The sequence below is a fragment of the Procambarus clarkii genome, chromosome 22 (genome assembly GCF_040958095.1).
Source record: "Procambarus clarkii isolate CNS0578487 chromosome 22, FALCON_Pclarkii_2.0, whole genome shotgun sequence".
NCBI classification, from domain to species: Eukaryota; Metazoa; Arthropoda; class Malacostraca; order Decapoda; family Cambaridae; genus Procambarus; species Procambarus clarkii.
Window position 1 is genome coordinate 11928416 of NC_091171.1, and position 24298 is coordinate 11952713.

The window sequence follows — 24298 nt, forward strand, 5'->3', positions numbered from 1 at the left end:
CTTTCATCAAAGTTATTCTAAGACAACAAAAGTTATTCTCAGAGCTACCCAAAGCTATTCTCAGAGTCACCTTCGTTCGTCAGAGAAACTTTCAAAACATCTTTGTTCATCAAACTTGTTTTCAAAGTCATCAAAAGTTAATCTAAGACATCTTCTTTCATCAAAGTTATTTTCAGAGACATCTAAAGTTATTCTCAGAGCTATCAAACTTGTTCTCAGAGTCATCAAATGTTATTCTCGAAGTCATCAAAGATATTTTCAGAGACATCTAAAGTTAATTTCTATGTTATAAAAGTTATTCTCAGAGACATCTAAAGTTAATCTTGGTCATCAAAGTTGTTCTCTAAACATCAATGTTGTTCTCCAAGACATCAAAGATGTTCTCAAAATCATAAAAGTTAATCCCAGAGCTATCAAAGTTATTCTCAGAGTTATCCAAAGATATTCTCATGTCCGCAAAAGTTATTCCAAGAGACGTCAAAGTTAATCTCAGACATCTTCGTTCATAAAAGTTATTCTCAGAGACATCTAAAGTTATTCTCTAAGACATCAAGTTATTCTAAGAGCTATCAAAAGTTATTCTCAGTCATGATATGTTATTCTCTAAGTAACCTTCCATTCATCAAAGACATTCTCTAAGTCCTGAAAGTTATTCTCTAAGACAACAAAGTCTTTCTCAGAGCTACCAAAGTTGTTCTCTAAGACATAAAAGTTATTCTCAGAGTCATCAAAGTGATCTCTAATTCACCTTCGTTCTCCCAAAGTTGTTCTCTAAGACACCTTCGTTCATCAAAGAAACTCTCCTTCTTCCATCATGTTATTCTTTAAGACATCTTCAGTCATAAAATTTCTCTCCAAAATGTAACTAGTTCAGCTTTTCATACCAAACCTGCATTTCTGTTAAAACATATTTTCTTAGTTGCTTTACCCTAAAACTGTTCTCTGAACTACACTGTTCAAACCTACGTAACCTATCCTCTCCACCCAATGTTACTTAGTTAACGTAACGTTCCTAAACCTAACTTTACCTATCCTAACATAACTTACCTTACCTATCTTACCTAACTTTACCTATCTTACCTAACTTAACCTGCATAACCTAACTTTACCTATGTTACCTTACCTTACCTATCTTACCTAACCTAACCTAACTTTACCTATGTTACCTTACCTTACCTACCTTTCCTAACTTAACCTGCTTAACCTATCTTACCTATCTTACCTAACTTTACCTATCTTACCTAACTTAACTTTCATAACCTAACTTTACCTATCCTAACATAACTTACCTTACCTTCCCTATCTTACCTAACTTTACCTATCCTATCATAACTTACCTTACCTATCATACCTAACTTAACCAAACTTTACCTATCCTAACTTAACTTACCTAACTTATTCTGCTTAACCTAACTTACCTACATTACCTAACTTAACCTAACTTATTTAACTTATCTTACCTATCCTAACCTAACTTGCTTTACCTAACTTAATCTTACATTCCCAAACTGATGTATCCTAACTTATCTAGTCAAACCAGACATGATCTAACTTACATAAGTATTCCTTCTTGTCTTTTGTGTTTCGTCAATCATTGTCTCATATTCATTTACTCATTTCTTTAGTTAATTTCTCAAATGGTCACTTATGGATTTCAAGTGCTATTTGTTAGAGATTGGATATTTAAGCATTTCAAAGAATTATAATTTCTCAAATGGTCACTTATGCATTTCAAGTGCTATTTGTTAGAGATTGGATATTTAAGCATTTCAAAGAATTTTTGTTATATATGGGCATTTACTCATTTCAAGGGATAATTTCTCAAATGGACGTTTTTGCATTTCAAGTGTTATTTGTTTAAGATTGGGTGTTTAACCATTTCAAAGGTTTTTGTTATATATGGGAACTTACTCGTTTCAAGGGCAAATTTCTCAAATGGTCATTTTTGAAGATCAAGGGTTATTTGTTAAAGTTCATCAAGTTGCTCATAAGTTGTATTTATTATGTTTGTTATCATATGTTCTTATTCCCCAACCCCTTAACCTAACCTCTTGTAATCTTAGTGTATTTTGTAGGTTCTATCATATGTTCTTATTCCCCAACCCCTTAACCTAACCTCTTGTAATCTTAGTGTATTTATAGGTTCTATCATATGTTCTTATTCCCCAACCCTTTAACCTAACCTTTCAGATGTAGTTTGTTGAATATATTATCCTTTTCCTAACCTTTCAGATGTAGTTTTGTTTCTCCTTTTTTATATTTTTACCCAAACCTTCTTTCCTTCTTTTACTTTGATTCTCCTACTCCTTCTAACCCTCCTTTTCTATCTCTCTCCCTTATTCTCTCTCTTCCTCCCCCTCTCTCTCCCTCATTTGCTCAAATGCTCTCTTGTTTCTCAAATTCAAGTCTTAATGCTCCCATTCTCACACCCTCGCTCTCATTCACTTAGTTTTTCTTTTTCTCAATTCAAGTCTTAATGCTCCCATTCTCACACCCTCGCTCTCATTCACTTAGTTTTTCTTTTTCTCAATTCAAGTCTTAGTGCTCCCATGCCCACACTCTCTCTCATTCTCTCTTCTTTGGTCCCATTCTCTTCCGCCCCCTCTCTCTTACTCCTTGCTCTTCTTTCACGCTCTCACTCCCTTGAGCTCTTGTTTCTCAATTTCAAGTCTTAGTAGATCTGATTCTTTACTATTGTAATTTTATTATTACTAAGATAAAGAATGAACTTATATGTGAAAACAAAGAAAAAGAAGGAAAGAAGGTTAAGTGGGATGGTGGGTTTGGGTAAAAATATACAAAAAGGAGAAACAAAACTACATCTGAAAGGTTAGGAAAAGGATAATATATTCAACAAACTACATCTGAAAGGTTAGGTTAAAGGGTTGGGGAATAAGAACATATGACAGAACCTATAAATACACTAAGATTACAAGAGGTTAGGTTAAGGGGTTGGGGAATAAGAACATATGATAGAACCTACAAAATACACTAAGATTACAAGAGGTTAGGTTAAGGGGTTGGGGAATAAGAACATATGATAACAAACATAATAAATACAACTTATGAGCAACTTGATGAACTTTAACAAATAACCCTTGATCTTCAAAAATGACCATTTGAGAAATTTGCCCTTGAAACGAGTAAGTTCCCATATATAACAAAAACCTTTGAAATGGTTAAACACCCAATCTTAAACAAATAACACTTGAAATGCAAAAACGTCCATTTGAGAAATTATCCCTTGAAATGAGTAAATGCCCATATATAACAAAAATTCTTTGAAATGCTTAAATATCCAATCTCTAACAAATAGCACTTGAAATGCATAAGTGACCATTTGAGAAATTATAATTCTTTGAAATGCTTAAATATCCAATCTCTAACAAATAGCACTTGAAATCCATAAGTGACCATTTGAGAAATTAACTAAAGAAATGAGTAAATGAATATGAGACAATGATTGACGAAACACAAAAGACAAGAAGGAATACTTATGTAAGTTAGATCATGTCTGGTTTGACTAGATAAGTTAGGATACATCAGTTTGGGAATGTAAGATTAAGTTAGGTAAAGCAAGTTAGGTTAGGATAGGTAAGATAAGTTAAATAAGTTAGGTTAAGTTAGGTAATGTAGGTAAGTTAGGTTAAGCAGAATAAGTTAGGTAAGTTAAGTTAGGATAGGTAAAGTTTGGTTAAGTTAGGTATGATAGGTAAGGTAAGTTATGATAGGATAGGTAAAGTTAGGTAAGATAGGGAAGGTAAGGTAAGTTATGTTAGGATAGGTAAAGTTAGGTTATGAAAGTTAAGTTAGGTAAGATAGGTAAAGTTAGGTAAGATAGGTTAAGCAGGTTAAGTTAGGAAAGGTAGGTAAGGTAAGGTAACATAGGTAAAGTTAGGTTAGGTAAGATAGGTAAGGTAAGGTAACATAGGTAAAGTTAGGTTATGCAGGTTAAGTTAGGTAAGATAGGTAAAGTTAGGTAAGATAGGTAAGGTAAGTTATGTTAGGATAGGTAAAGTTAGGTTTAGGAACGTTACGTTAACTAAGTAACATTGGGTGGAGAGGATAGGTTACGTAGGTTTGAACAGTGTAGTTCAGAGAACAGTTTTAGGGTAAAGCAACTAAGAAAATATGTTTTAACAGAAATGCAGGTTTGGTATGAAAAGCTGAACTAGTTACATTTTGGAGAGAAATTTTATGACTGAAGATGTCTTAAAGAATAACATGATGGAAGAAGGAGAGTTTCTTTGATGAACGAAGGTGTCTTAGAGAACAACTTTGGGAGAACGAAGGTGAATTAGAGATCACTTTGATGACTCTGAGAATAACTTTTATGTCTTAGAGAACAACTTTGGTAGCTCTGAGAAAGACTTTGTTGTCTTAGAGAATAACTTTCAGGACTTAGAGAATGTCTTTGATGAATGGAAGGTTACTTAGAGAATAACATATCATGACTGAGAATAACTTTTGATAGCTCTTAGAATAACTTGATGTCTTAGAGAATAACTTTAGATGTCTCTGAGAATAACTTTTATGAACGAAGATGTCTGAGATTAACTTTGACGTCTCTTGGAATAACTTTTGTGGACATGAGAATATCTTTGGATAACTCTGAGATTAACTTTGATAGCTCTGGGATTAACTTTTATGATTTTGAGAACATCTTTGATGTCTTGGAGAACAACATTGATGTTTAGAGAACAACTTTGATGACCAAGATTAACTTTAGATGTCTCTGAGAATAACTTTTATAACATAGAAATTAACTTTAGATGTCTCTGAAAATATCTTTGATGACTTCGAGAATAACATTTGATGACTCTGAGAACAAGTTTGATAGCTCTGAGAATAACTTTAGATGTCTCTGAAAATAACTTTGATGAAAGAAGATGTCTTAGATTAACTTTTGATGACTTTGAAAACAAGTTTGATGAACAAAGATGTTTTGAAAGTTTCTCTGACGAACGAAGGTGACTCTGAGAATAGCTTTGGGTAGCTCTGAGAATAACTTTTGTTGTCTTAGAATAACTTTGATGAAAGAAGATGTCTTAGATTAACTTTTGATGACTTTGAAAACAAGTTTGATGAACAAAGATGTTTTGAAAGTTTCTCTGACGAACGAAGGTGACTCTGAGAATAGCTTTGGGTAGCTCTGAGAATAACTTTTGTTGTCTTAGAATAACTTTTGATTGTTCTGAGAATAACTTTAGATATCTCTGAGAATAAGTTTGATGAACGAAGATATCTTACAGAGCAAATTTTATGTTTCGAAGAATAACTTTTTGATGACTGGGAATGACTTTGTTGTCTTAGAGAATAACTTTGAGGGCTTAGAGAATGTCTTTGATGAATGGAAGTGAGTTAGAGAATAACATATCATGACTGAGAATAACTTTTGATAACTCTTAGAATAACTTTGATGTCTTAGAGAATAACTTTAGATGACTTTGAGAATGTCTTTGGATAACTCTGAGATTAACTTTGATGTCTTTGAAACAACTTTGATGAATTGGAGAATGTCTTTGAGAACATGAGTAGTATTTTGTTAGCTCAGAGAATAACTTTTTGATGACATAGAGAATAACTTTTATGTCTTAGAGAAGAACATTGATGGCTTAGAGAATGACTTCTGAGAACATGGGTAGTATTTGAATGCGTCTTTGATGTAATGAAAAGTAACTTTGATGTCTCGAAGATATCTTGCAGATCAACTTTGATGACAGAGATTAACTTTTGTTGTTTTAGAGATTAATTTTGATAGCTCCGAGAATAACTTTTATGCCTCTGAGATTAACTTTAATGAACGAAGATGTCTTAGAAAGTTTCTCTGATGAACGAAAGGCTACTTAGAGAATAGCATTTTGATGACTTTTTGATGACTCTGAGAATAACTTTGAGGATGCGAGTAAATTTTGAGTGTTTGAGAGTGTCTTTTGATATCTCGAAGAGTGCCCTTGAAGTCTTAAAGGATGTCTTTGATGTCTCGAAGGATGTCTTAGAGTGTAACTTTGGTATCTTTGAGTAAGTCCTTGATGTATTGAAGAGTGTCTTTGATTTCTCGAAGAGTAACTTTGGTGTCACGGAGAGCACCTTTGACTATTTTTCGTACTTGACGACATATAATTTTTACGAAAGTGCTGAAAAAGTTACATTTGACTATTTTTCTTACTTAGCGACATATAATTTTAGTTACGAAAGTGTTGAAAAAGTTACATTTGACTATTTTTAGTTGAGGAAAAAGACAAAATATGACGACAATGACTATTTTAGTGCTCCACAAAGTATAATGCCAGTTAAGAACGACGATGATAGATATCTTTGACTATATTTTCTTACTTGACTATGGATAAAGTTAGTTATGAACAGTGCTGAAAAGATTCCTTTGACAATTTTTAGCTAAGCGAAAGGCTGTTTTAGTTAAGAACGGTGTTGAATGAGGTTAATCCTGACTATTTTCAGATGAGAGAAGTGATATTTCAGTTAAGAAATGACAAGGAAACATGATGAAGTAACTATTTTTAGTTGACCGATGAATACTTTTAGTTGAGCAAAAGCCAAAACATGATGAACATGACTTTTCTGATGATTGGCAGATAATTTTAGTTATGAAATGACAATGAAACATGATGAACACGGTTATTTTCTGATGAATGGGGAATATGTTTAGTTAAGAAATGATGAAAGTTATTATTTTTAGTTGATTGACGATGGATAAAAGCTAGTTATGAAAAGTTTTGGAAAGTTTCCTTTGACAATTTTTTCTTGATGAAACATAGCGCCTGTTAAGAAAGTGCTGAAAAAAGTTTCCTTTGACAATTTTAGCTAAGAGAAAGGTTGTTTTAGTTAAGAACAGTGTTGAACGAGGCTATTTCTGACTATTTTTAGTTGACTGGATAATAAGTATAGTTGAGAAATGACGAAAGTGACTATGTTTTTAGTTGATTGGTGAAAGATTTTTTAGTTAAGGAACGTTAGATAACATGTAAGGGGAAAAACCCAGAGAACATATGGGGAACATGGCAAAGAACATATGTAAGAAAAGTTGATGAATACAGTGAACATGCAGGGAATATGAACTTGTAGAGGAACATGAATATTGACAAAGAACATAGGGAATACAAAGAATGAACACTGAACGTGTGAAGAACAAGCTAGAACATTGAGAACATGAATATTGAGTATAAAAGTTATAAAGAGAACATGTGATGAACATGAAAACATAGAAAATATGACTAGAATTTGTAGAGAAAGTAATGAGACTAAGAGAAAGATTATAGAAAAAAATGGAGATACTTGTGAAAATATGAACTGAATGGGACTGTGAACATTTGTAGAACATGGAATGAACACAGAAAACACGGACAAAAAGTGAAGAACACAGCTGAATATAGAGAAAATATGCAAATACAGGGGGACAAGAGCTGGAGCTCGGTAACTGACTTGATCTTATTTACTATGTCTGAAAATGTAGTTGAGTGTTTAAATCTCAGGGGGATTTGGACTGATAGTAATGAATTTACATGAGTGAACTTGGACAGAGGACAAGAGCTAGAGTTTTATATTTGTTACTTCATATTTACTATATCTGAAATACAGAGGGTAAAAATTTCGGGGAAATTGATGGTTTATTTACAAAGACTTGAGGGTGGAAGAGGGTGGGGGACAAGAGCTGGAGCTCAGTAACTGACTTGATCTTATTTACTACGTCTGAAATATGACTGTTTAAAATTTCAGGGGGATTGGACTGCTAGTAGCGAAAATGTGGTCTCTGTCAAATTTGGGTCTTTAATTGGACTCTGATTAATTTCGATCATGAACTGGACTCTGAATATTTTGGCACAAAGTAGACTCTGGCGAATTTTCGGTATAAACTGGACTCTGATGAATTTCGATCAAGAACTGGACTCTGTCAAATTTTCACAGATTACAGGACACTGATGAAATTTGCTAGAAAACTGGACTCTGATGAATTTTGCTATTAAAGTAGACTCTGGCGAATTTGAGCATAAACTGGACTCTGACGAAAATTGGGTATAAAATGGACTCTTGTCAAATTTTCACAGATTACAGGACACTGATGAAATTTGCTCTCAAAGTAGACTCTGGCGAATTTCTGTTGATAATTGGACTCTGATGAAATATGAGCTTAAAACTGTCTCTGACTAATATTGCTCTCAAAGTAGACTCTGTTCATTTTTAGGTATAAATTGGACTCTGATGAAATATGAGCTAAATACTGTCTCTGACTAATTTTGCTCTCAAAGTAGACTCTGGTGAATTTCTGTTGATAATTGGACTCTGATGAAATATGAGCTAAATACTGTCTCTGACTAATTTTGCTCTCAAAGTAGACTCTGGTGAATTTCTGTTGATAATTGGACTCTGATGAAATATGAGCTTAAAACTGTCTCTGACTAATTTTGCTCTCAAAGTAGACTCTGGCGAATTTGAGCATAAACTGGACTCTGCCGAAAATTGGGTATAAAATGGACTCTGACAAGTTTTCACAGATTACAGGCGAAATAGCCGTAAATGGATATAAAACTAAATGTTATGGATAAGTTGTCTGTTTTCCTTAACAAAACATCTAAGACAATATTCTCTGAAAATGGTCCTTTTACAAATGTGTGATTGAAAACGGGCAAAGGTTGTCCATAGAGTTTACCTGGAAATGCTGTGACACAAACACGATTTTTTCTAAAACTTTTCTTTAAGATTTTCCTACTTATTTTCATCATAAGAATGATTAACAAACTTCTAAGATCTCGGAAATTATTTTTCTCATAAGAATTCCTTACTTCCAAATCTGTGACTCCCCAAATTTGCCTGAAAACCCCTAAGAGCCACAGACGATTTTTCTCCCAGAAAAAAAAATCGTCTGTGGCTCTTACAGTCCACAGGGGTCCTCTCCCCCAAAAAAAAAATCGTCTGTGGCTCTTACTCCCTACTACTTGCGTGAGGGCCGGGGAGTATGCTGACATCTGATATTGTGTGCGTGAGGGCCGGGGAGTATGCTGACATCCCTAATATTGTGTGCGTGAGGGTCGGGGAGTATGCTGACATCCCTAATATTGTGTGCGTGAGGGCCGGGGAGTATGCTGACATCTCTGATATTGTGTGCGTGAGAGCCGGAGAGTATGCTGACATCTCTGATATTGTGTGCGTGAGGGCCGGGGAGTATGCTGACATCCCTAATATTGTGTGTGTGAGGGCCGGGGAGTATGCTGACATCTCTGATATTGTGTGCGTGAGGGTCGGGGAGTATGCTGACATCCCTAATATTGTGTGCGTGAGGGCCGGGGAGTATGCTGACATCCCTAATATTGTGTGCGTGAGGGCCGGGGAGTATGCTGACATCCCTAATATTGTGTGCGTGAGGGCCGGGGAGTATGCTGACATCCCTAATATTGTGTGTGTGAGGGCCGGGGAGTATGCTGACATCTCTGATATTGTGTGCGTGAGGGTCGGGGAGTATGCTGACATCCCTAATATTGTGTGCGTGAGGGCCGGGGAGTATGCTGACATCCCTAATATTGTGTGCGTGAGGGCCGGGGAGTATGCTGACATCCCTAATATTGTGTGCGTGAGGGCCGGGGAGTATGCTGACATCTCTGATATTGTGTGCGTGAGGGCCGGGGAGTATGCTGACATCTCTGATATTGTGTGCGTGAGGGCCGGGGAGAATGCTGACATCTCTGATATTGTGCGTGAGAGCCGGAGAGTATGCTGATATCTCTGATATTGTGTGCGTGAGGGCCGGGGAGTATGCTGACATCTGATATTGTGTGCGTGAGGGCCGGGGAGTATGCTGACATCTGATATTGTGTGCGTGAGGGCCAGGGAGTATGCTGACATCCCTGATATTGTGTGCGTGAGGGCCGGGGAGTATGCTGACATCTCTGATATTGTGTGCGTGAGGACCGGGGAGTATGCTGACATCTCGGATATTGTGTGCGTGAGGGCCGGGGAGTATGCTGACATCTCTGATATTGTGTGCGTGAGGGCCAGGGAGTATGCTGACATCTCTGATATTGTGTGCGTGAGGGCCGGGGAGTATGCTGACATCTGATATTGTGTGCGTGAGGGCCGGGGAGTATGCTGACATCCCTAATATTGTGTGCGTGAGGGCCGGGGAGTATGCTGACATCCCTAATATTGTGTGCGTGAGGGCCGGGGAGTATGCTGACATCTCTGATATTGTGTGCGTGAGAGCCGGAGAGTATGCTGACATCTCTGATATTGTGTGCGTGAGGGCCGGGGAGTATGCTGACATCCCTAATATTGTGTGTGTGAGGGCCGGGGAGTATGCTGACATCTCTGATATTGTGTGCGTGAGGGTCGGGGAGTATGCTGACATCCCTAATATTGTGTGCGTGAGGGCCGGGGAGTATGCTGACATCCCTAATATTGTGTGCGTGAGGGCCGGGGAGTATGCTGACATCCCTAATATTGTGTGCGTGAGGGCCGGGGAGTATGCTGACATCCCTAATATTGTGTGTGTGAGGGCCGGGGAGTATGCTGACATCTCTGATATTGTGTGCGTGAGGGTCGGGGAGTATGCTGACATCCCTAATATTGTGTGCGTGAGGGCCGGGGAGTATGCTGACATCCCTAATATTGTGTGCGTGAGGGCCGGGGAGTATGCTGACATCCCTAATATTGTGTGCGTGAGGGCCGGGGAGTATGCTGACATCTCTGATATTGTGTGCGTGAGGGCCGGGGAGTATGCTGACATCTCTGATATTGTGTGCGTGAGGGCCGGGGAGAATGCTGACATCTCTGATATTGTGCGTGAGAGCCGGAGAGTATGCTGATATCTCTGATATTGTGTGCGTGAGGGCCGGGGAGTATGCTGACATCTGATATTGTGTGCGTGAGGGCCGGGGAGTATGCTGACATCTGATATTGTGTGCGTGAGGGCCAGGGAGTATGCTGACATCCCTGATATTGTGTGCGTGAGGGCCGGGGAGTATGCTGACATCTCTGATATTGTGTGCGTGAGGACCGGGGAGTATGCTGACATCTCGGATATTGTGTGCGTGAGGGCCGGGGAGTATGCTGACATCTCTGATATTGTGTGCGTGAGGGCCAGGGAGTATGCTGACATCTCTGATATTGTGTGCGTGAGGGCCAGGGAGTATGCTGACATCTCTGATATTGTGTGCGTGAGGGCCGGGGAGTATGCTGACATCTGATATTGTGTGCGTGAGGGCCAGGGAGTATGCTGACATCCCTGATATTGTGTGCGTGAGGGCCGGGGAGTATGCTGACATCTCTGATATTGTGTGCGTGAGGACCGGGGAGTATGCTGACATCTCTGATATTGTGAGCGTGAGGGCCAGGGAGTATGCTGACATCTCTGATATTGTGTGCGTGAGGGCCGGGGAGTATGCTGATATCTCTGATATTGTGTGCGTGAGGGCCGGGGAGTATGCTGACATCTCTAATATTGTGTGCGTGAGGGCCGGGGAGTATGCTGACATCTCTGATATTGTGTGCGTGAGGGCCAGGAGTATGCTGACATCTCTGATATTGTGTACGTAAGGGGCCGGGGAGTATGCTGACATCTCTGATATTGTGTGCGTGAGGGCCAGGGAGTATGCTGACATCTCTGATATTGTGTGTGTGAGGGCCGGGAAGTATGCTAACATCTCTGATATTGTGTGCGTGAGGGCCGGGGAGTATGCTGACATCTCTAATATTGTGTGCGTGAGGGCCGGGGAGTATGCTGCCTGTGGGGGAAAACCTGACTCCAATAACTAATAATTAAATATATACTTCGATAGCTATGAAGGACCACCACTTTTTGAGAAAAAATTGAAAACAAAATAAAGCAATGGAAAAACTGATCCCTAGAACTAGTGTCCTATGGATCTTAGTGAAACTGTATTTCTAATAAAAATGGAGTCAAATTAACTTACACAAAATTGGGGGGTTACATGCTAAAAGATTAATACATCCCCAGCATTATTCTGGTGCTGGTTCTTCACCAGAGTAAATAAAATATGAAAGTAAATAAGGTTGGTTATATAATATTAATTGGAGGTAAATACTCCTCAATATACTACTGAAATGTTGAACAGCATCAGTAAATCAATGGGTTAGTGTAATTGATCTCTTTGAGAGATCACTACTGTAACTACAGAGTTATTGCTACAGATAAAAAAGGGACAGCTTAGCTGTAAATCTAGTGAGGTGTAATCAGTTGCTCCACCGACGACGTGTTGCATAGGGTAAATTGTTGCAGGGAACGGTGGGGGAAGCCTAGCACCTCGGGTGACGTCGCCTTGGTACTGAAAGGCAATTACATAGTAGAAATCTTCTACATAATAAGTAACTACAAATACATCCTAAATCATGAGGATAACTGTAGGAAATTTCTGCCAATATCTGTGCAATTTATATTCAAGCACTATAAATTTGTTCTAGAGAGAAATAATGCAACTAATCGTCTATTTATTGTAAAATTACTCAAGACACGAACGGGATTGTATTATTTATTCTACGGCCTAACGACAACTAACCTAAATGTTAATTGTGACCACATAATAACAAAAAGGTGAACCTAGCTGCCGAGCCGCGTGTCTGTTGATGTTGAGACTTGAACAATTCTTCGTCCTCCAGCTGTTGCTTGAAAGGAGTTGACTTTGGAATTGCTCATATGCTAGTCTGGGTCACGGCTACTGTGCCAGATAACGGGGCACAGCTCTACTGGTCGTGGGAGCGAAATAAATGGGATCAAAACGTACCTCTGCTACACGCTGACAATGGCGTCCGCGTCGTGCTCTCTCGTGTCGCTCTCCCGTCTTCCTCCTCTTCCTTATTGCGCATGCGCGGCTCTCGACAGACATCTCGAGCGTAAATGTGTATGTATATATCGCAATTGACTAAGAAAGGAAGAGGTAGTGACGAATATTAATATCACATTAAATTCTTCTGTGATAAAATAGAATTTCTCAACATAAATTGGCTTATGAAAGTTGTGTAGCTAATCGAGGAAATTAAAGTAAAATCATTTACATTTAAGTAATTTCCTCTAGAATGTTTAATATCAACTAAATAAGGGAGTTCCAGTAAGTAGTAGTATACTACGAAATTAAACTTATTAGTAAGTAACTATTATTAGTAAAGGAAATGATAAACTGGACTCTTGTTATAAATCCAACTAAATGTGGAGAGAATGCATGTTACTGCCTGTCGTTCCTAACGTCGTCACTCTCACTAGCAAGAATCTGGCAATATGTCTAAATAAGTAACGATAATGATTAAATCTACAAGTTAGTAATTTTAGTAACTACTTATGATTAATACAAAGGTTGCATAAAATACAAAGATGAATAAAACTGTTGGTTATTTCCAACACTGCCATCCCTGATATTGTGTGCGTGAGGGCCGGAGATTATGCTGACATATCTGATATTGTGTGTGTGAGGGCCGGGGAGTATGCTGACATCCCTAATATTGTGTGCGTGAGGGCCGGGGAGTATGCTGACATCCCTAATATTGTGTGCGTGAGGGCCGGGGAGTATGCTGCCATCTCTGATATTGTGTGCGTGAGGGCCGGAGATTATGCTGACATATCTGATATTGTGTGTGTGAGGGTCGGGGAGTATGCTGCCATCTCTGATATTGTGTGCGTGAGGGCCGGGGAGTATGCTGCCATCTCTGATATTGTGTGCGTGAGGGCCGGGGAGTATGCTGCCATCCCTAATATTGTGTGCGTGAGGGCCGGGGAGTATACTGCCATCTCTGATATTGTGTGCGTGAGGGCCGGGGAGTATGCTGCCATCTCTGATATTGTGTGCGTGAGGGCCGGGGAGTATGCTGCCATCCCTAATATTGTGTGCGTGAGGGCCGGGGAGTATGCTGACATCCCTAATATTGTGTGTGTGAGGGCCGGGGAGTATGCTGACATCCCTAATATTGTGCGCGTGAGGGCCGGGGAGTATGCTGACATCCCTAATATTGTGTGTGTGAGGGCCGGGGAGTATGCTGACATCCCTAATATTGTGTGCGTGAGGGCCGGGGAGTATGCTGACATCCCTAATATTGTGCGCGTGAGGGCCGGGGAGTATGCTGCCATCCCTAATATTTTTAGGCCTTTTAATTGTGAGGTGTTAATTGACGCTCATAGCGGGAGAGGCCTCAAAACCTGTCCAGTATTTCTCACCATTGTTGAGGTTTTATTTTAGGTTACCATAGGCTAGGTTAGGTTATTTTAACCTACGCTAGGCTAGCTTTAGTTAGATTAGGCTAGGCTGGGTTACATTAGGTTAACCTAGTTTAGATTAGGTTAAGCTAAGTTAGGCTAAGCTAGATTAGGCTAGGCTAGGTTAGGAGGACAAGCTTTATTGTATTGTGAAGGCGTCTTGTGTTTGAGAGGCTGGAGCTACAATTGGCCGCCCACCGTGCCCTGCCTACCTCATGGTTTCACTTCTCAGGGGATAAGAGCCTATTAGACACCCCCCCCCCAACCCTTGAACAACGCCTGACCTTTCCCAGGAAGTTTCCTAACAACTGCCTAACTCTCAGGTACCAATTTATAGATAAGTGAACCAAAGCATCAAGAGAAAGGAAACGTTGCCTAAACTCATCCGTCTGTCCCATTTTTCGTTCTTGGATCCTCGGGCAATTTAGTACGACAGTTAAATGACGTTTAGGCCGCCCAGGAGGGTGAGCAACCCGTCCTAACACAGCATCGCATTTTGACGTATACTCTCCCTATGGCTAAAAGTCGTCGTACTAGAACATTAGCAGTGACTCGCAAAATTGACATATTACCCGTTTTCTGTTTTCGGTCCTCTGTTAGGTTAGGATAAGGCACATTAGTACGACTGTTTCTTGACGTTGGGAAATCTTAGGACATCGGGGTGGGTGTCCGCCCCTCACGCCGTGGTCGGCCCTCGTGTAGGCTGTAACAGGGGGCCCTACCGGGCCCCCTGTTACAGCCTACACTAGGGACGACTAAGATTTAATTCAAAGGATGGAATGGAAAGACATTTTCTGGTAGAGCTGAAGGCATTACTGGCAGTGTCTTGGTCTGGTGTGGTGCGCGCGCGCGCGCGCTCACCCAGAGCCTTGTCTGAGTGTATAAACTTATCTGCAATGTTGCAAGAGTAATTCCTTATACGTATTTAGCAAAGTGGGTGATCAAGCACCTCTGTGCGACACCTCTCTTAACCCCACCCCCCCGGACCTTGCAACCTACCCCCACTCTGCAGACCAAGCCCCCTCCCTCCCTCCCTCATCACTAACCCCCCAATACTAGCCCCCCCTCCTTGCGTCCTTTTCTAGCCACTCACAGAGCCTCCCTCACCCCAGCCCCCCCTCTCCTTAACCCCCCCCCCCGCTAACAAAACACCTCGGCTAATTGTGCAAATTTATTCTGTGAGCTAAGTGGTGACGTGGCAAGGCTCCAGGTCTGGCATGAGGTACATCACCACACAACATGCTGGAGGCCGCCACCTTCCACCACACAACATGCTGGAGGCCGCCACCTTCCACCACACACCATGCTGGAGGCCGCCACCTTCCACCACACAACACGCTGGAGGCCGCCACCTTCCACCACACAACATGCTGGAGGCCGCCACCTTCCACCACACAACACGGTGGAGGCCGCCACCTTCCACCACACAACATGCTGGAGGCCGCCACCTTCCACCACACAACACGCTGGAGGCCGCCACCTTCCACCACACAACATGCTGGAGGCCGCCACCTTCCACCACACAACACGGTGGAGGCCGCCACCTTCCACCACACAACATGCTGGAGGCCGCCACCTTCCACCACACAACATGCTGGAGGCCGCCACCTTCCCCCACACAACATGCTGGAGGCCGCCACCTTCCACCACACAACATGCTGGAGGCCGCCACCTTCCACCACACACGATGCTGGAGGCCGCCACCTTCCACCACACAACACGCTGGAGGCCGCCACCTTCCACCACACAACATGCTGGAGGCCGCCACCTTCCACCACACAACACGCTGGAGGCCGCCACCTTCCACCACACAACACGGTGGAGGCCGCCACCTTCCACCACACAACATGCTGGAGGCCGCCACCTTCCACCACACAACATGCTGGAGGCCGCCACCTTCCACCACACAACACGCTGGAGGCCGCCACCTTCCACCACACAACATGCTGGAGGCCGCCACCTTCCACCACACAACACGCTGGAGGCCGCCACCTTCCACCACACAACACGGTGGAGGCCGCCACCTTCCACCACACAACATGCTGGAGGCCGCCACCTTCCACCACACAACATGCTGGAGGCCGCCACCTTCCACCACACAACATGCTGGAGGCCGCCACCTTCCACCACACAACATGCTGGAGGCCGCCACCTTCCACCACACACCATGCTGGAGGCCGCCACCTTCCACCACACACCATGCTGGAGGCCGCCACCTTCCACCACACAACATGCTGGAGGCCGCCACCTTCCACCACACAACATGCTGGAGGCCGCCACCTTCCACCACACAACATGCTGGAGGCCGCCACCTTCCACCACACAACACGGTGGAGGCCGCCACCTTCCACCACACAACATGCTGGAGGCCGCCACCTTCCACCACACAACATGCTGGAGGCCGCCACCTTCCACCACACAACATGCTGGAGGCCGCCACCTTCCACCACACAACATGCTGGAGGCCGCCACCTTCCACCACACAACATGCTGGAGGCCGCCACCTTCCACCACACAACACGGTGGAGGCCGCCACCTTCCACCACACAACACGGTGGAGGCCGCCACCTTCCACCACACAACATGCTGGAGGCCGCCACCTTCCACCACACAACATGCTGGAGGCCGCCACCTTCCACCACACACCATGCTGGAGGCCGCCACCTTCCACCACACACCATGCTGGAGGCCGCCACCTTCCACCACACAACACGCTGGAGGCCGCCACCTTCCACCACACAACATGCTGGAGGCCGCCACCTTCCACCACACAACACGCTGGAGGCCGCCACCTTCCACCACACAACACGGTGGAGGCCGCCACCTTCCACCACACAACATGCTGGAGGCCGCCACCTTCCACCACACAACACGCTGGAGGCCGCCACCTTCCACCACACAACATGCTGGAGGCCGCCACCTTCCACCACACAACACGCTGGAGGCCGCCACCTTCCACCACACAACACGGTGGAGGCCGCCACCTTCCACCACACAACACGCTGGAGGCCGCCACCTTCCACCACACAACATGCTGGAGGCCGCCACCTTCCACCACACAACATGCTGGAGGCCGCCACCTTCCACCACACAACACGCTGGAGGCCGCCACCTTCCACCACACAACACGGTGGAGGCCGCCACCTTCCACCACACAACATGCTGGAGGCCGCCACCTTCCACCACACAACACGCTGGAGGCCGCCACCTTCCACCACACAACATGCTGGAGGCCGCCACCTTCCACCACACAACATGCTGGAGGCCGCCACCTTCCACCACACAACATGCTGGAGGCCGCCACCTTCCACCACACAACATGCTGGAGGCCGCCACCTTCCACCACACAACATGCTGGAGGCCGCCACCTTCCCTCACACACCAACCACAAACGCACCGAATATTTTGCTGGCCATAGACCAGTCGAGGGCCCCACCTTGCCGGCAGGTGTTTGGATAAGAGTTGGACCAGCGTGGTGTATTAGTGCCATGGTCGGTGCTGGTGCTGAGGCTCCGTCACGCTGGGAGTCGCCCGCACATCTTACCCTCACCAGAGAACTGGTGTCGCAAAACGTCACATAATTCAAGGCGTCACACAAAGTGTAATTGGAGTGAACTGAACAACATGTCCACTACAATATATAATTATAATCCAGCCGGTCGTTTCAGGTTGCCACAATGGATAGAAAATGCGGTACGAAACAACCTAATCTAGCCTAGCCTATCCTAACCTAGCTCAAACTAACCTAACTTAACCTAGCCTAACCTATCATAACCAAGCTCAAACTAACCTAGCCTAGCCTATCATAACCAAGCTCAAACTAACCTAGCCAAGCCTATCTTAACCTAGCTGAAACTAACCTAGCCTAGCGTAGCCTAGCCTATCCTAACCTAGCCCAAACTAACCTAACTTAACCTAGCCTATCCTATCATAACCTAGCTCAAACTAACTTAACCTAGCCTATTATAACCTAGCTCAAACTAACCTAGCCTAGCCTATTCTAACTTAGCTCAAACTAACCTAACATTGTTCAGCGACCCACGTAAAGAAAACGTGAATGGCTAGTAAGTAATTATCAAAAGAATGCACCAAGCCTTCCCGAGAAGGTTTGGTGCCATTATTGGTGGTTATGGTGCCATTATTGGTGGTTATGGTGCCATTATTGGTGGTTATGGTGCCATTATTGGTGGCTATGGTGCCATTATTGGTGGCTATGGTGCCATTATTGGTGGTTATGGTGCCATTATTGGTGGTTATGGTGCCATTATTGGTGGTTATGGTGCCATTATTGGTGGTTATGGTGCCATTATTGGTGGTTATGGTGCCATTATTGGTGGTTATGGTGCCATTATTGGTGGTTATGGTGCCATTATTGGTGGTTATGGTGCCATTATTGGTGGCTATGGTGCCATTATTGGTGGTTATGGTGCCATTATTGGTGGTTATGGTGCCATTATTGGTGGTTATGGTGCCATTATTGGTGGTTATGGTGCCATTATTGGTGGTTATGGTGCCATTATTGGTGGTTATGGTGCCATTATTGGTGGCTATGGTGCCATTATTGGTGGTTATGGTGCCATTATTGGTGGCTATGGTGCCATTATTGGTGGTTATGGTGCCATTATTGGTGGCTATGGTGCCATTATTGGTGGCTATGGTGCCATTATTGGTGGTTATGGTGCCATTATTGGTGGCTATGGTGCCATTATTGGTGGTTATGGTGCCATTATTGGTGGTTATGGTGCCATTATTGGTGGCTATGGTGCCATTATTGGTGGCTATGGTGCCATTATTGGTGGCTATGGTGCCATTATTGGTGGTTATGGTGCCATTATTGGTGGTTATGGTGCCATTATTGGTGGCTATGGTGCCATTATTGGTGGTTATGGTGCCATTATTGGTGGCTATGGTGCCATTATTGGTGGTTATGGTGCCATTATTGGTGGTTATGGTGCCATTATTGGTGGCTATGGTGCCATTATTGGTGGCTATGGTGCCATTATTGGTGGTTATGGTGCCATTATTGGTGGTTATGGTGCCATTATTGGTGGCTATGGTGCTATTATTGGTGGCTATGGTGCCATTATTGGTGGTTATGGTGCCATTATTGGTGGCTATGGTGCCATTATTGGTGGCTATGGTGCCATTATTGGTGGCTATGGTGCCATTATTGGTGGCTATGGTGCCATTATTGGTGGCTATGGTGCCATTATTGGTGGTTATGGTGCCATTATTGGTGGCTATGGTGCCATTATTGGTGGTTATGGTGCCATTATTGGTGGTTATGGTGCCATTATTGGTGGTTATGGTGCCATTATTGGTGGCTATGGTGCCATTATTGGTGGTTATGGTGCCATTATTGGTGGCTATGGTGCCATTATTGGTGGTTATGGTGCCATTATTGGTGGCTATGGTGCCATTATTGGTGGCTATGGTGCCATTATTGGTGGTTATGGTGCCATTATTGGTGGCTATGGTGCCATTATTGGTGGTTGTGGTGCCATTATTGGTGGCTATGGTGCCATTATTGGTGGCTATGGTGCCATTATTGGTGGCTATGGTGCCATTATTGGTGGTTATGGTGCCATTATTGGTGGTTATGGTGCCATTATTGGTGGTTATGGTGCCATTATTGGTGGTTATGGTGCCATTATTGGTGGCTATGGTGCCATTATTGGTGGTTATGGTGCCATTATTGGTGGCTATGGTGCCATTATTGGTGGCTATGGTGCCATTATTGGTGGCTATGGTGCCATTATTGGTAGTTATGGTGCCATTATTGGTGGCTATGGTGCCATTATTGGTGGCTATGGTGCCATTATTGGTGGCTATGGTGCCATTATTGGTGGTTATGGTGCCATTATTGGTGGCTATGGTGCCATTATTGGTGGCTATGGTGCCATTATTGGTGGCTATGGTGCCATTATTGGTGGTTATGGTGCCATTATTGGTGGGTTATGGTGCCATTATTGGTGGGTTATGGTGCCATTATTGGTGGTTATGGTGCCATTATTGGTGGCTATGGTGCCATTATTGGTGGTTATGGTGCCATTATTGGTGGCTATGGTGCCATTATTGGTGGTTATGGTGCCATTATTGGTGGCTATGGTGCCATTATTGGTGGCTATGGTGCCATTATTGGTGGTTATGGTGCCATTATTGGTGGCTATGGTGCCATTATTGGTGGTTATGGTGCCATTATTGGTGGCTATGGTGCCATTATTGGTGGCTATGGTGCCATTATTGGTGGCTATGGTGCCATTATTGGTGGTTATGGTGCCATTATTGGTGGCTATGGTGCCATTATTGGTGGGTATGGTGCCATTATTGGTGGCTATGGTGCCATTATTGGTGGTTATGGTGCCATTATTGGTGGGTTATGGTGCCATTATTGGTGGCTATGGTGCCATTATTGGTGGTTATGGTGCCATTATTGGTGGCTATGGTGCCATTATTGGTGGTTATGGTGCCATTATTGGTGGCTATGGTGCCATTATTGGTGGCTATGGTGCCATTATTGGTGGTTATGGTGCCATTATTGGTGGCTATGGTGCCATTATTGGTGGCTATGGTGCCATTATTGGTGGCTATGGTGCCATTATTGGTGGCTATGGTGCCATTATTGGTGGTTATGGTGCCATTATTGGTGGCTATGGTGCCATTATTGGTGGCTATGGTGCCATTATTGGTGGTTATGGTGCCATTATTGGTGGCTATGGTGCCATTATTGGTGGTTGTGGTGCCATTATTGGTGGCTATGGTGCCATTATTGGTGGCTATGGTGCCATTATTGGTGGCTATGGTGCCATTATTGGTGGTTATGGTGCCATTATTGGTGGTTATGGTGCCATTATTGGTGGTTATGGTGCCATTATTGGTGGTTATGGTGCCATTATTGGTGGCTATGGTGCCATTATTGGTGGTTATGGTGCCATTATTGGTGGCTATGGTGCCATTATTGGTGGCTATGGTGCCATTATTGGTGGCTATGGTGCCATTATTGGTAGTTATGGTGCCATTATTGGTGGCTATGGTGCCATTATTGGTGGCTATGGTGCCATTATTGGTGGCTATGGTGCCATTATTGGTGGTTATGGTGCCATTATTGGTGGCTATGGTGCCATTATTGGTGGCTATGGTGCCATTATTGGTGGCTATGGTGCCATTATTGGTGGTTATGGTGCCATTATTGGTGGGTTATGGTGCCATTATTGGTGGGTTATGGTGCCATTATTGGTGGTTATGGTGCCATTATTGGTGGCTATGGTGCCATTATTGGTGGTTATGGTGCCATTATTGGTGGCTATGGTGCCATTATTGGTGGTTATGGTGCCATTATTGGTGGCTATGGTGCCATTATTGGTGGCTATGGTGCCATTATTGGTGGTTATGGTGCCATTATTGGTGGCTATGGTGCCATTATTGGTGGTTATGGTGCCATTATTGGTGGCTATGGTGCCATTATTGGTGGCTATGGTGCCATTATTGGTGGCTATGGTGCCATTATTGGTGGTTATGGTGCCATTATTGGTGGCTATGGTGCCATTATTGGTGGCTATGGTGCCATTATTGGTGGCTATGGTGCCATTATTGGTGGTTATGGTGCCATTATTGGTGGGTTATGGTGCCATTATTGGTGGCTATGGTGCCATTATTGGTGGTTATGGTGCCATTATTGGTGGCTATGGTGCCATTATTGGTGGTTATGGTGCCATTATTGGTGGCTATGGTGCCATTATTGGTGGCTATGGTGCCATTATTGGTGGTTATGGTGCCATTATTGGTGGCTATGGTGCCATTATTGGTGGCTATGGTGCCATTATTGGTGGCTATGGTGCCATTATTGGTGGTTATGGTATGTATGATTTCCGGTATAGAGGAAGTTGCTAATCCTCCTTCTAATTCCAGTTCCGGAGCAGTTATGTTATTTGCAGGACGACCAACGTAACGAGTTCCAGCTCCTGTTAGAGGAGTATGTCAGCATGTTTGGGGACGTACCTCCCAAAACTAATCTGATCAGCCATGATGTACAACGCCTCGACTCTACCCCTATTCGCCCTCATCCTCACAGGGTGACCCCAGAGATGTGGGTTGTCATTCAACGGGAAGTAGAACTTCTACTACAACATGGGTTTACCCGTCCCAGTCAGAGCTCTTGGAGTTCCTCGTGTGTGCTGCTACCAAAGTCTTGTGGTACGTGGCAGCTCTGCATCGACTGTTGAAGACAAAACAATGCACCGTTGGTTGAAGTTTCCCTTACCTTTGTTCTTTGTTGCAAGAGTGCATCGACCAGATTGGCCATGCCCAATTTGGGTCCACACGCGACCTCTCCAAGAGTTAACTTCAAGTACCTCTGACGGAACGTAAGATAGAAGTAACTGCTTTTATAACACAGTCGGGGCTTATTAGTTTAATATTCTGCCGTTTGGTCTGAAAAACGTCCCTGCTACTTTTCCGAAATTATTGAATTCTGTGTTAATGGATGTTCCTAATTGCAGCGCATATCTGTATGAAATTGTGCTTTACAGTAAGTGTTGGGAAGACCATGTGTCTGGGTTAAGAAAAAAAATTCAGGTATTAAAAAGAGATATTCTCACCATGTAGCTTGGCCGAGGGTACTATAGGCTCTCTGGGTCATGAGATAGCATAAAGGAAAAACACTACCGCTACAGGATAAGATCCAAGCCATAATGGAGTATCCAGTACTGACGAGCAAAATGGAGGTCCAGAGGCTTATAAGAATGTCTGCCAACCATCACAGATACTGTAAAAAAAATTCCCATTAGTAGCTGCACCTTTGAAAAATCTTATACACAAAGCGGCAAAATTTATGTGGATCCAAGAGTATCAAACATCTTTTCAGAGTTTGAAGGGGATTCTTTCAACGTCACTTGTGTTAACCAGTCCCCAATATGACAGACTATATCTTATTCATAATAATACTTCTGACCTAGGGGATGGAGTAGTGCTTTTTCAAGTGGGATCTGATACTGAGGAACACACAGTGTATTATTTTTCCCACACATTTAATAAAGCGCAGAGGAATTACTGTTTTGGGAAAGAAGCACTTTGTTTAATATTAGCCCATAATAAATTTGAAACTATTTTATTAGGTAATAAAGCTGTAGTATTTAAAGATGTTTTAGTATTCACTAATAAGTGGAAATTTAATAATCAGAGAATTTTACGGTGGTCATTAATTTATTTTAGAAATTCATCATATCCCTGGAAGGCCGAATGTTATTATAAATGATTTGTCTCGAAGAGTTCCAACATATGTACCCTGAAGTAAGAGGATTCAATAAATAATTTTGTTTTATACATGAGAATTTCCACTTGAGTTTCATCTTGTCATGTTATTGTGATTATTATGTATTTTGTTCCTATGTGAACGTTTTGTCATGTACATTACTCATCATATTGCTTTTTCATTATGTACTGTCAACCTGTGCATGTATTATTATTCATATTATTACTATTGTGCATATTATTCTTATCTCAAGCATTATTATCTGATGCAATTAAATTGTTTTGATTTACTTGTAAATTTAAGATTTATATACTTTATACACTTTACCAGTTTATGACATTACTTTTGTGTAATTTGGAAGTTCATTGTCAATATTTATTATATGATATACTGGTACTATCAGTACTAAATTCTGTACTTAAATAAGCAAAACTGTAATTAATCTTCAGTTAATTCCATTTTTTTCTCCAGGAGGTGGAGGGATGTTTTGACTCGGGAATTAACCTGGATTCTATTTTTTGCCCTCTCAGTGATTTTGTTAACTTGATTTTATATTATTTGTTATCATTATCATGCATTAAATGAGATTCAGTTACCATGTAAGGTTATAGTATGTCATTGTCATTGTATTAGGTGGATATCATACAACTGTTGTATTTCTGTTTTACCAGCTAGGGTTGGTCAAGAGATGGTGGTTCAGGTATTGGACGGGTTCGGTTCTGGCCCGTGTAGTGATAGTCAGCTGTGTATCAGGTGGACCAACTGTTGCCAGTTTGGTACATTACTATTGTGACGGTAAACGTTGGTGGTCGTGCAGTCTCTCTAATGCCAGTCATAAA

General features: G+C 42.7%; 1 protein-coding gene across 1 annotated transcript; it reads right to left on the reverse strand.

The window, feature by feature from the left end:
* Positions 1 to 18229: 18229 nt before the first annotated feature.
* Positions 18230 to 22511, reverse strand: LOC138367392 (autotransporter adhesin BpaC-like). The gene is made up of 5 exons (XM_069329034.1): positions 22391 to 22511; positions 21838 to 22170; positions 21459 to 21785; positions 20890 to 21363; positions 18230 to 19764 (listed from the first exon to the last, which is right to left on the reverse strand). Exons 1-5 carry the CDS (start codon positions 22509 to 22511, stop codon positions 18230 to 18232), a joined length of 2790 nt encoding a protein of 929 aa, XP_069185135.1.
* Between the last annotated feature and the right edge of the window lie 1787 nt (positions 22512 to 24298).